Source organism: Narcine bancroftii, chromosome 12 (assembly GCF_036971445.1).
Source record: "Narcine bancroftii isolate sNarBan1 chromosome 12, sNarBan1.hap1, whole genome shotgun sequence".
Classification (NCBI taxonomy): domain Eukaryota; kingdom Metazoa; phylum Chordata; class Chondrichthyes; order Torpediniformes; family Narcinidae; genus Narcine; species Narcine bancroftii.
Genome location: NC_091480.1, coordinates 39,537,112 through 39,549,751, shown reverse-complemented (window position 1 = coordinate 39,549,751; position 12,640 = coordinate 39,537,112). Strand labels below are relative to the sequence as shown.

The 12,640-nt window shown below is 53.4% G+C and overlaps 1 protein-coding gene across 4 annotated transcripts in view; it reads right to left on the bottom strand.

The window, feature by feature from the left end:
- Positions 1-12,640, bottom strand: part of pfas (phosphoribosylformylglycinamidine synthase) — a 49,671-nt gene that overhangs the window by 4,092 nt on the left and 32,939 nt on the right. For all 4 annotated transcript variants that reach the window (XM_069906704.1, XM_069906706.1, XM_069906702.1 and 1 more), the window contains 6 exons: positions 9,179-9,334; positions 8,979-9,098; positions 5,006-5,151; positions 3,910-4,120; positions 2,132-2,223; positions 532-643 (listed from right to left, as the gene is read on the bottom strand). In XM_069906704.1, coding sequence (XP_069762805.1) covers positions 532-643; positions 2,132-2,223; positions 3,910-4,120; positions 5,006-5,151; positions 8,979-9,098; positions 9,179-9,334 — 837 coding nt within the window. The remainder of the gene's footprint in view (positions 1-531; positions 644-2,131; positions 2,224-3,909; positions 4,121-5,005; positions 5,152-8,978; positions 9,099-9,178; positions 9,335-12,640) is intronic.

Genomic DNA, 12,640 nt, shown 5'->3' with positions numbered 1-12,640 from the left:
CATTAAAATTCTCTTGCTGCATTTTTAAATATTCATTAGACATTCTGGTCGCTCCATTTCCAGGGCTATCTGCATATTCTTGCCCCTCCATTACTGTGGTTCATTTAATGTCCATTTGGAGTGTCTAGTAAATATTAATGCTGTTCGATTGTCAGCTTTAATCAAGTATTTATAGTCCTGCATTTCCATTATTCTTCCTCTCTGTTTTAAAGTATTCATTTCTATTCTCCTTCATGGTCCACCAATCCTGTCCTTCAATTCATTATATACTGCCATTCCCAGTTTTCATTAAATATCCCTCTACTTCCCATTAGAGCCCATTAAAACTTTCTGATCCTTTATTCCCAGTTAACATAAGAAATAATCTTATTTTGTCACTCCCAGTGGCTGTTAAAAATTCCTCTACACCCACAGCCCTTCAAAACTCGTCTCTACTGCCAATCACTGTTAAATTAATAGTCCTGCTCCTCAAATCCACTGGCCTATTCCCAAGGAAAGAAAGGGTAGGACTATTTTCTGTATGTATTTTACCTTTCGCTGAGCCCAGAACATCAGCGTAACTGAACCCTCCAACAAACACCACCCCACGGAAAGAATCCAGGCTCAGTCCTGAACAGACATCCTTCATGGTCACATCCCAAACCTGCAGAAGAAGGCCATTATCTTACCCAAGCAATTCATCGTATGCATGAAAGTTCCAGGCTACTTAAAGATATCATTAGACTTGCCAGATGGGTACAAAAGAATTTAATCCAGACAATTCCGAGGCATTGGAGTTTGAGTCACAGAGCAATTTGGGAGTGCCCATCAATAAACCCCAGAAGGTGGCTGAACAGATGGATAAGCTGATCCAGTCCCATTCACAGAATAAGTGAACAGAAACATGATGCTCGAACAATACCAGCACTGTTCTGGCTACCACACCAGAGGGAAGAAGTGATGCACAAAGGAGGATGCAATGGAGAGCTACAGGCTTTCAGCCAAGGGCGACACTATTTCTGAGTGGTTGGAAAACAGATAATTGAAATCTCAAAAATTTGGATAAGGCTGGATTGAGGGAAAACATTATCCCCAGCTAAGGAGTTTAGAACCAGTGGTCACCATCTCAGAGTAAGTGGTGGGCTATTGAGGAGACAAGGAGAAACTTCTTCACTCTGAGAGACGGTGAACCTTAGTGGAGGTTCAGTCATGGAGTTAATTCTGAACAAAGTCATAGTTGTGCCCATTAAAGGAATTGTGGAATCAGGAGGAAAATTAATTTTGGGGAAAAGAAGATTTTAATTGAAGAATATAAAGTTCTAGACCACTTAAAAGAAAATAAAACACTTTCTTTAGAACATCAGCAAATAACCTGGGAGCCAATTGATTTATTTTAATTTATAATTGATTAAATAATCAAGTGGAAAATGACAAAACACCCAGCCAGTGTGGAATAATAATGACAATGACTGCAGAACTGTAACCTGCAGGACCATGGACCAAAAGGATGGTCTAGTCAGTCTGACATGGGTTGAGGAGCTTCCAGCAGATTGCATTTTTTATGATTCAACACTCCTTGGGATGACATATTAATTAATTAATTCAGGTGCTTTGCCATTTGGTGTGGATGATCATGTCTCTCCATCCGTCACTATCTAACTCTCCAATTGTAGTTGGCTGCCTCCCCTGATCTCCTTCGGTGAAGGCTCCATCTTTGAGCTGAAACCATAGTTGAGTTCATGATTGTACAAGGGAAAAATACTGAAGTGGTTTCCCGCTGCCTTCTTCAGTGGCACTGTCCATACTGGACAGGTAACCCTGGCATTGATCAACAGATTCATCTGGCCAGTGTTTTTAATTTTACCACCATAAATTCCAATTTGTAGTATCTGCTTGTAAAAGCCATCCACCGTCTGCAATCCACGGCTTCACATGACCCTGATTGGGAGACTAAACAGGTACTACACCTTGCCCAAAGGTGCTCTGTAGGCTATTGGTTGGAAGGGGTGCCTTACACCTCTCTCTCTCTATTATATACATACATATATATATATATATATATATATATACACACACACATATATATTATATATTAGACACACACACACACCTATATAAATATATATATATATACACTAAAAAACAAAGTCACCTGAAATCCAGCCATGACAAGAGATGCCATCATTTCCCGGTCACCGTTGCTGCCTTCCTCCCGAACCACTGCCACTTGTGGCTCAGGTGCAACTGTCAAAACAGGATGGGAGGATTTAAGGACAGGAATTAAATGTCTTAGAGCAGGGGTGTCAAACTCAAATTCACGGAGGGCCAAAATTAAAAACTTGGACTAAGTCGAGGGCCGAACTAAATATTTATTGAAAATTTTCAACAACATCTGCATGTTTTCTCTTCTTTCAACATATGTAATGTTAAACTTTAGGATACAACTTTAGGAGGATAATGTTACAGGTCAGGAGTAGGTAGCTCAAGTTCACCCTTTGCTTGGCCTGAGGGAAACCTATTTGGTCCCTGTGGAGATGTAGTCAGCATTCACAGGCTGTGTCCATTTTGGCCTGCATCAGGACTCAGCATTTCCTGCTCACTCCTCAGGCTCTAGGCCTCTATTCACCCTCGACCCACCATCCCTCTACCTGACCAGTCCTTTACCCAACCTCTACTCACCCCTCACTCCACTCGCTCTGCCTCTACCCACCCCATCCTATACACGCCCCTCTACTGCCTCTCCCCTCAACCTGTTCCTCCCTCTACCCGTCTCTCACCCTCTAATCACCCCTCCCCTACTCGCCCTGCCCCTCCCCTTTTACCTCTTCCCTATCCACTCCTCCTTCTACTCATCCCTCCCTCTAACTGCCCCTCGCACCACCATAACTTCCCCTGCCCATTACTCCTCACCTACACCCTCTGCCCACCCCTGCTTACCCACCCACTCAGGCCCAGCGCGCTGCCGATCAGCCTTTGCGGACAGCCACCATCTCTCTCTTCACATGCAGGGTGCCAGTTGCGCGGGGCTCACGCTGCCCGGGGGCCGTGCGCAGCCTGCCATGTCCGTCGCACCGACAGGAAATCACAGGCGCTCGCCAATCCACCGCACCGCTCGACAGGTGGGAGAAGTGACTGGTTGTGCGGGGAGCCTTCCAACCGGCTTGCCGGCTGATGACATCGACAAACTTCTCGTGTTACAATTTCTCGTGTTACAATGGGGAAGGATGTGCAATGAAGGGGGAGGATGGTGGGGGTGACATTACCAAAAAACAGCATCGGCTCTCGCTGCAGGGCGGGCCACCTCTAATACATTTTTGAAATGATCTTGCGTGCCAAATATAATTATATCGCGGGCCAAATTTGGCCCGCGGGCCAGAGTTTGACATGTGTGTCTTAGAGCAACCAAATAGGGCTGCGGCAAGATCACACTCGAAGTACACCATTTTGATTTTCCTACCTACAAAATCAATACAATTGCCACAGTGAGGGCAACTTCACTGGACTGGGTCCAAGGATGACAGGTTTGCAGAGATTGAGCAGACCAGGCCAGTATTTTCTTGACCTTAAGAGAATGAGATCTTGTTGAAACTCAAAATTTTGACAGGGAGGACGTTAACCCTGGCTGAGGAGACTAGAACCAGGGCATTGCCTCAGTACGAGCTAGGTTACCAAGGAGAAATTTCTTCGTGCTGAGGGTACCGAATCTTTGTGAAGGCACAGTAATGTTTATTCTATTAAGGAGCCATGGAATATAGGAATAGGGCTTTGATAGTGGTGTTAAATTAGTTCAGCTGTGATACTGATGATTGGTGAAGCAGGCATGAAAAGGCAAAATGATCTGCTTCTCCTCAGAATTCTTTTATCCTCATGTGAAGGTCAGTAGCCAGTACTCCTAGTGTACATTGGCTCTAGATGATGTCCCACATTTACCTAACCCAGCTGAAGGCCTAGGTATAGCGACTGGTTGGAAGCTCAGAGCATATTGGGGAGCGATGCGATGCTTCATGCTGTTCTCCTCCTCCTCCACACAAGCCCGATTGGCCTGCAGTTTCTCCAGTTGGAAACTAGTCTCTTCCCACCAGGAGCGCAGAATGGTCAACCGTTCTGAGAGAACCTCCTCTCCATTCACTTGCACTGTCACCTGGGAAAGCATACAGAGGATCATCAAAACAGCTGAGAGGTCTCTTTCCTCTACAGGCTGACAACATTCAAAGGGAGCATTGCTTAAAAAGGGCTAAGAATTATTGAAGACCCCTTCCACCCAGCATACAGTACCTATGACCCACTACCATCAAGGTGCTAGTACAGAAATATCAAAAACAGGACTTTAAGATTGGGAATTAGGTTCTTCTCAGTCTGCAAGATTGATGAACTGTGTAAATCATCCCAAAATATTGATATTATTCATTTTAAATGGTATCTTCCTGTATACATGTATATGTTATTCTGTCTGAACGCACATGTACAATCAGATGATAATCTGACTGCATGTACTTTCAGAAGCAAACGTAATGGAATCTTGCGCACTGACCAGACATCTGAGACTTGACGATTCAGTGACAGGTCATTTCATGCATTAATGGGAAGTTGATTATTTGTGGGATCAAGCTACAGAGGGAACCAGCTGGTAGAACCTGCCCAAAGGCAGTTGAGAATCATCTGCACCAGTGACTGCTGTACCTGCACCACAAGTGGAAGAGATTTAATTCACCCACTGAAATGTACAGTTTGATGACTGTGTTTGGCATCATCGCCAAAGGATTGAACACAAAGCAGGTCACTCACTCACTGCACTCTGGGTCGCAGTAGCCAAGGACATCTTCTGACAATAGAGACTGCTGGAAATTTGGCATTCACTGCGGCATGAGTGAGTAACAGGGGCTCCCTTATGCCCCAGGCACCTTAATAAACAAATGATCTACCAACTCAGCTGTGCACTGAACCCCTCACCAAGTTCCTTCCAGCATCCTCGGCCCCCTTCCCATCATCCTCACAGTGTCACTCACCGCGCCCCGGCTCCTCTCACCGTGCTCTGGGAACCCCGACCAGTGGTTGAGCCAATACTCCAGCACTGAAGCCCTGCTGCTTGGTACCTAGCCTTCACGTCGTTGGCAGCCACGTCAGAAACCTCCAACACCAAACCCAGCTCCTCAGAAAATAACAGCTCAAGCGCTGGGAAAGTAAGAGCAATGCATGTCAGCTGGGCGCGGCGGGCCGGACAGGGGCGCGGCGGGCCGGACAGGGGCGCGGCGGGCCGGACAGGGGCGCGGCGGGCCGGACAGGGGCGCGGCGGGCCGGACAGGGGCGCGGCGGGCCGGACAGGGGCGCGGCGGGCCGGACAGGGGCGCGGCGGGCCGGACAGGGGCGCGGCGGGCCGGACAGGGGCGCGGCGGGCCGGACAGGGGCGCGGCGGGCCGGACAGGGGCGCGGCGGGCCGGACAGGGGCGCGGCGGGCCGGACAGGGGCGCGGCGGGCCGGACAGGGGCGCGGCGGGCCGGACAGGGGCGCGGCGGGCCGGACAGGGGCGCGGCGGGCCGGACAGGGGCGCGGCGGGCCGGACAGGGGCGCGGCGGGCCGGACAGGGGCGCGGCGGGCCGGACAGGGGCGCGGCGGGCCGGACAGGGGCGCGGCGGGCCGGACAGGGGCGCGGCGGGCCGGACAGGGGCGCGGCGGGCCGGACAGGGGCGCGGCGGGCCGGACAGGGGCGCGGCGGGCCGGACAGGGGCGCGGCGGGCCGGACAGGGGCGCGGCGGGCCGGACAGGGGCGCGGCGGGCCGGACAGGGGCGCGGCGGGCCGGACAGGGGCGCGGCGGGCCGGACAGGGGCGCGGCGGGCCGGACAGGGGCGCGGCGGGCCGGACAGGGGCGCGGCGGGCCGGACAGGGGCGCGGCGGGCCGGACAGGGGCGCGGCGGGCCGGACAGGGGCGCGGCGGGCCGGACAGGGGCGCGGCGGGCCGGACAGGGGCGCGGCGGGCCGGACAGGGGCGCGGCGGGCCGGACAGGGGCGCGGCGGGCCGGACAGGGGCGCGGCGGGCCGGACAGGGGCGCGGCGGGCCGGACAGGGGCGCGGCGGGCCGGACAGGGGCGCGGCGGGCCGGACAGGGGCGCGGCGGGCCGGACAGGGGCGCGGCGGGCCGGACAGGGGCGCGGCGGGCCGGACAGGGGCGCGGCGGGCCGGACAGGGGCGCGGCGGGCCGGACAGGGGCGCGGCGGGCCGGACAGGGGCGCGGCGGGCCGGACAGGGGCGCGGCGGGCCGGACAGGGGCGCGGCGGGCCGGACAGGGGCGCGGCGGGCCGGACAGGGGCGCGGCGGGCCGGACAGGGGCGCGGCGGGCCGGACAGGGGCGCGGCGGGCCGGACAGGGGCGCGGCGGGCCGGACAGGGGCGCGGCGGGCCGGACAGGGGCGCGGCGGGCCGGACAGGGGCGCGGCGGGCCGGACAGGGGCGCGGCGGGCCGGACAGGGGCGCGGCGGGCCGGACAGGGGCGCGGCGGGCCGGACAGGGGCGCGGCGGGCCGGACAGGGGCGCGGCGGGCCGGACAGGGGCGCGGCGGGCCGGACAGGGGCGCGGCGGGCCGGACAGGGGCGCGGCGGGCCGGACAGGGGCGCGGCGGGCCGGACAGGGGCGCGGCGGGCCGGACAGGGGCGCGGCGGGCCGGACAGGGGCGCGGCGGGCCGGACAGGGGCGCGGCGGGCCGGACAGGGGCGCGGCGGGCCGGACAGGGGCGCGGCGGGCCGGACAGGGGCGCGGCGGGCCGGACAGGGGCGCGGCGGGCCGGACAGGGGCGCGGCGGGCCGGACAGGGGCGCGGCGGGCCGGACAGGGGCGCGGCGGGCCGGACAGGGGCGCGGCGGGCCGGACAGGGGCGCGGCGGGCCGGACAGGGGCGCGGCGGGCCGGACAGGGGCGCGGCGGGCCGGACAGGGGCGCGGCGGGCCGGACAGGGGCGCGGCGGGCCGGACAGGGGCGCGGCGGGCCGGACAGGGGCGCGGCGGGCCGGACAGGGGCGCGGCGGGCCGGACAGGGGCGCGGCGGGCCGGACAGGGGCGCGGCGGGCCGGACAGGGGCGCGGCGGGCCGGACAGGGGCGCGGCGGGCCGGACAGGGGCGCGGCGGGCCGGACAGGGGCGCGGCGGGCCGGACAGGGGCGCGGCGGGCCGGACAGGGGCGCGGCGGGCCGGACAGGGGCGCGGCGGGCCGGACAGGGGCGCGGCGGGCCGGACAGGGGCGCGGCGGGCCGGACAGGGGCGCGGCGGGCCGGACAGGGGCGCGGCGGGCCGGACAGGGGCGCGGCGGGCCGGACAGGGGCGCGGCGGGCCGGACAGGGGCGCGGCGGGCCGGACAGGGGCGCGGCGGGCCGGACAGGGGCGCGGCGGGCCGGACAGGGGCGCGGCGGGCCGGACAGGGGCGCGGCGGGCCGGACAGGGGCGCGGCGGGCCGGACAGGGGCGCGGCGGGCCGGACAGGGGCGCGGCGGGCCGGACAGGGGCGCGGCGGGCCGGACAGGGGCGCGGCGGGCCGGACAGGGGCGCGGCGGGCCGGACAGGGGCGCGGCGGGCCGGACAGGGGCGCGGCGGGCCGGACAGGGGCGCGGCGGGCCGGACAGGGGCGCGGCGGGCCGGACAGGGGCGCGGCGGGCCGGACAGGGGCGCGGCGGGCCGGACAGGGGCGCGGCGGGCCGGACGGTCTGAGAGATGTTGCATTGATTTATTTTCAAATGTAGTGAGATACAGCGGAGAAACCTTTTTTTGCACACTTACAGGCATTGAGGCAAATAGACTATCTGAATACAACAGGCCATTCAAAATAAATCAAAGGAAACATTCAGTTCAAACAGTGCAAAGGTAGTCCCATTTTACTATTGAGTGGTTCATTTAATGCACTGATAATAGTGGGGTTGAAATGCTCCTTACATCTTGGTGGTGTTTTCAAACTGGTGTTATCTTCTGTACAAATGGGAGGGGAGAGAACAATTATGTGGGATAGGGAGAGTGTGAAGTATGAGAGGGATGGGACAGTATGCTTGATGCGGTGGGTAAAAACTTTGGGCTGTCAGAGCTGCAGTAAAAGCAGCACCTGAACTGCTGCGGACTGGGAAAGCAAGGATTGGGAGAGAGAGCATTGCTCTGCAGGGTCCTACCACCCACTCCTAATGCCACCGGCTCCATATAGACTAAACAGCCTGTTAAAGGAGCTGGGTGTGTTTTTTTCCAATCCTGTAACTGTGGGGTCTGTGCCCAGGTTGGCAGCACCTGTGCTGGGCAGAACACCACGAGGGGTTGTAGACTCTGGGGAAGCAGTGGAAGGCCACAGGGCACCAGCAATAGTGAGAACATACCCCATGGTGAAGCATAGGAGACAACCCTACTGGACTGTGAGCACGGCAGCAGACCTGCGATGGGCTCAGTGACTGCTGGCGATTGGCTCATGAGAACCAGGTATCAGAACCAGGATAGGAGAGGGTCCTGCAGGCAAGGAAGGCTTCCAAAGAGCCTCAGATGCTGAAAACTTCCTGATCGTATCAGTGGTTTAGATCTGGAGCTCAGTTTGCCAATGGATCCAACAGATAGGAAGACAGGTATGATCTTGCCACAGCTGCAGACGCTCAATTCCTGTGCAAGAGCACCGAAGGAGAATCCATGGTCACTTAATCCCTGAAAGGACTATTGTTTCTTTTCCTTTCTCCTGGTGCAGGGGGTGCCAGGCAATGCTCATGGTGACTGCTTGCCTTATGCCAAGCAAATTTTTGTGTAACATATAATCTTCGGAATTATTAATTGACAATAAAGGAATATTGAATATGAAAAGTTGAATGTGAGGAGAGGGTTTTGACACTGTCAGCTTGTGTGGGAAATCAGTCAGAGCAGGAGCAGACAGGCTATAGGAGGGAGCAAAGTGTCAACACAAACTGGATGTGAGCTGCTGGATGGGTGGAAGAATACAATGGGTTAAGACAATTGGAGGGAGAACGTTTGAGGCAGACGTTGAGATTCTGCCACTCACCAGTAGCCTCGTTGTTTTCAATGTTGACCTCGATTCCATAGTTCCCTGCGATGGCCATCTCGAGTAGGCAGGTGAGCAGTCCCCCATCGCTGACATCGTGGCCAGCACTCAGCACTTGTTCTGGGGTGAGGAAGGAGAAAGAGCATGAGGCTATGGAAACGTAGAGGAAGCAGGGAGATGTTCCAGACTGTCAGACTCACCATCCAGCAGTTGCTGAGTGACAGTAAAGCAAGACTTGAGATGATGCGGACTGTCCAGGTCTGGGCAGCAGTTGCCGATCTGCGAGTAGCATTGAGCCAAAGCAGTTCCTCCCATTCGGTACTGACCCGGTGTGATTGGTACATGGAGGAGCACCCCTAAATGTAGACAGAGCAACATTACAGCACAGCAACCCCATTCACTTGTACCCTTCACATGCATGCAACCATACACATCGCAAATTGCCACATGTACTGAGATGCAGTAAAACAAGGAATAAAGACAAAATTTTGCAGATGCAGTGATTGAAGTAAAAACTCAGGAAGCCAAATAGTGTACAGATGGTCCCCGACATACTTCCGAGTTCCGTTCTGTCCGACTGGTCGGATCTCAAAATGAACACAAGTATGTTACACTGGGCCGACACATCCTTGAACTGGAGTTGCGGCACTTCGTCCATGGCCCAGCCTGTTATCCATCAGCACCTGACCTGTACTCACCTCCCCCACCTCGAACACTGGGTTCGCCACCACCTTCGTGTCCTGCCAAGGCAGCAGCAGCCTTGGCACCATCCCAGCCCATGGACCATCAAAATAAACAGCCCCTGACCCATAATTTTTATGTTTACATATATTCTTTATTTTTCAAAAATTTATACTGTATTATTTTTCCCCCAGACGTTTGTACATAAGTGACATAGGTCGTAAGTAGGGGACAACCTGTACTTTATATAACAAAGATACTGTACACGTGACAGATTATGTTGTGTTTGTATTGTATATCGATATGTTTTGGGGAGATAAATTGGGGCAGATTTATTTTAGTGTAGGTCGCATACAAACACTTCAAAACAGATCTCATTTAAAATACTGAAGCTCTGCTCAAGCCAGACAGTGGGGCTCCTGGGGGCCTTTGCAAAAACTTTGGGGAGTGCCCAAGAGACTTCACTAATGGATTGTTGTTTTGAAAAGCAACAGATTAAAAAGATTGGAGGAGTAGTTCCCAGCCGCAGGCTGTCTGGGAGGGCAGCTTGCTGTTCTAAGAAGATCGTGTGGTTTTTGCAAGCAGAGAGAGTTGAACAGTTTTTTCTCAGAGAGAGATCAGTTCTGCAATGCTAGTCAGCAGCAGCTGGGACTGGAACAGGACAAGCTTGTGGAAAACCCCCATTTGGAAGATGGGTTGTGAGTGCTTAGTTCAACCTGGTCAAAGCCAATGTGGTTCATGCAAGAGGAGAGGACTGGGTGTCTAATGTTTCACTTGAAATAAGAGAAACAAAAAGGAAATCTGTGGTGACCTGAAAGAAAGAGGCTATCATCTGGAGAACCCTGAGGGGGTAAATTTCTTCAGCAAGATACTGATGTGGCTGATCAGAAGGAATCAGTTTTGTGGGTGTCCAGAAACAACAAATCTCTTTCTGAAAAATCGACAAGAACCTTCCTGAGCAGTAACTATTTACCTTTCAAGCACCAAAGCTTGGTGAACTTCATAAGTGTTAAATTCTGTGCACAGTATAAGAATTGCCTGCAACCAGTGAACTTGGAGGAATGAGAAGTGAGATTGGACTGTGAATCAAAGAACTTTTCTGAACTTACATTACTTAGAATTAGAAAGGGATTAAGTTAGGTTAAGAGTAATAAGTTAAAGTATGATCCTGTTTTCATGTTTTAATTAAAAGCAACTTTTGTTTAATTAACCATTTGTCTTGGTGAATATTTATTGCTGCAGGGGTTTGGGGTCCTCTGGACTTGTAACATTCTGTCTATATGTTTCTGGAACCAACTCATAAGCTTTCAGTACTGCTTGTGTAACAGTATCATAATTTGCCACTTGCTCTGCAGTCAAGCTGCAGGATGCAATTTGTGCTTTTCCCTTCAATACACATTAGAGGCCACTTTTCTTTCAGCCATCTATATCTCCCTCATCAAAAGGAGGCACTAGATTTACCAGGTGTTTATAGCCTCAATTCTCTTTACTTCCCTCCATCTCAATTGAAACCGTCTGTCCCTTTCAATCTTTTCTAAGTCATATTTTGTCTTTTCTCATCATCCTTCCCGTTTTTCAGCTACCTCGAACTCATATTTCCTGTTTTTCAGTTTCCTTTGCCTCATGTATCCTGTTTTTCAGCCTCCAACACCGTTTCTCTCTTCCCTCTTCTATCCTCCATTTTTTTTCTTCTTCCATCCTCAATTTCTGCAATTCCAACTCAAAAGATCTATGCTCCAGTAAATAATCTATCAACAAATTTTCCCTCACCTACATAATAATTCACGATAATCCTCTGTATTTATATTTTTCTCATCCAATGCTCGACTTCAGTCAGCTTTAATGCCTCAGTTCCTCTTTTCTCTTGCTCTGCAGCTCTGCAGGTGATGGTTGTAACAAAAATGTATCAACATCCATTGTTGCTGTTTTTCCACACACAAGCTTGGAAAAACAAATTAAATAAATACAAAAACTCCAAAAATTTAAGATCCCAAAACTAATTTTCAACCCGAAAGGACGAGCCCTCAAAAATGTTATGAGCCCAGAGGACCCCAAAACCTAGCAGCAATAGATATTCACCAAGACAAATGGTTACTTAAACAAAAGTTACTTTTAATTATCTTTAAACATGAAAACAGGATCGCACTTAACTTATCACTATTAACTTAATTAACCTAACAACCCCTTCTAACTCTAAGCACACGTGTATGTAATGTATGTACAAGTTTAGAAAAGTTCTTTGATTCACAGTCCAATCTCACTTCTCATTCCTCCAAGTTCACTGGTTGGAGGTAATTCTTACACTGTGCTCAGAATTTAACATTTATAAAGTTCACCAGGCTTTGGTGTTTGGAAGGTAAATGGTCACCGCTCAGGAAGATTTTTGTCGGTTTTCATAGTGAGATTTATTGCTTTTGGACACAAACTGATCCCTTTTAATCAGCCATGTCAGTGTCTTGCTGAAGAAACTTGCCGTATCAGGGTTCTCCAGATGATAACCTCTTTCAGGTCACCAGAGTTTTTTTTTGTTTCTCTTATTTCAAGTGGAACATTAAATAGCCAGTCCTCTCCCAGGGCTTTGACCAGGTTGAACTAAGCACCCACAACCCAAATGGGGGTTTTCCACAAGCTTGGTAGCTCATTCAGAGCCAGCCCTTCAGCGCTTGACGTCCTGCTTTGCGGAAACTGCCAAAGTGTTTGGCCTGGAAGTCAGCCTGAAGAAAACGGAGGTCCTCCATCAGCCAGCTCCCCACCATGACTACCAGCCCCCCCACATCTCCATCGGGCACACAAAACTCAAAACGGTCAACCAGTTTACCTATCTCGGCTGCACCATTTCATCAGATGCAAGGATTGACAATGAGATAGACAACAGACTCGCCAAGGCAAATAGCGCCTTTGGAAGACTACACAAAAGAGTCTGGAAAAACAACCAACTGAAGAACCTCACAAAGACTAGCGTATACAGAGCCGTTGTCATA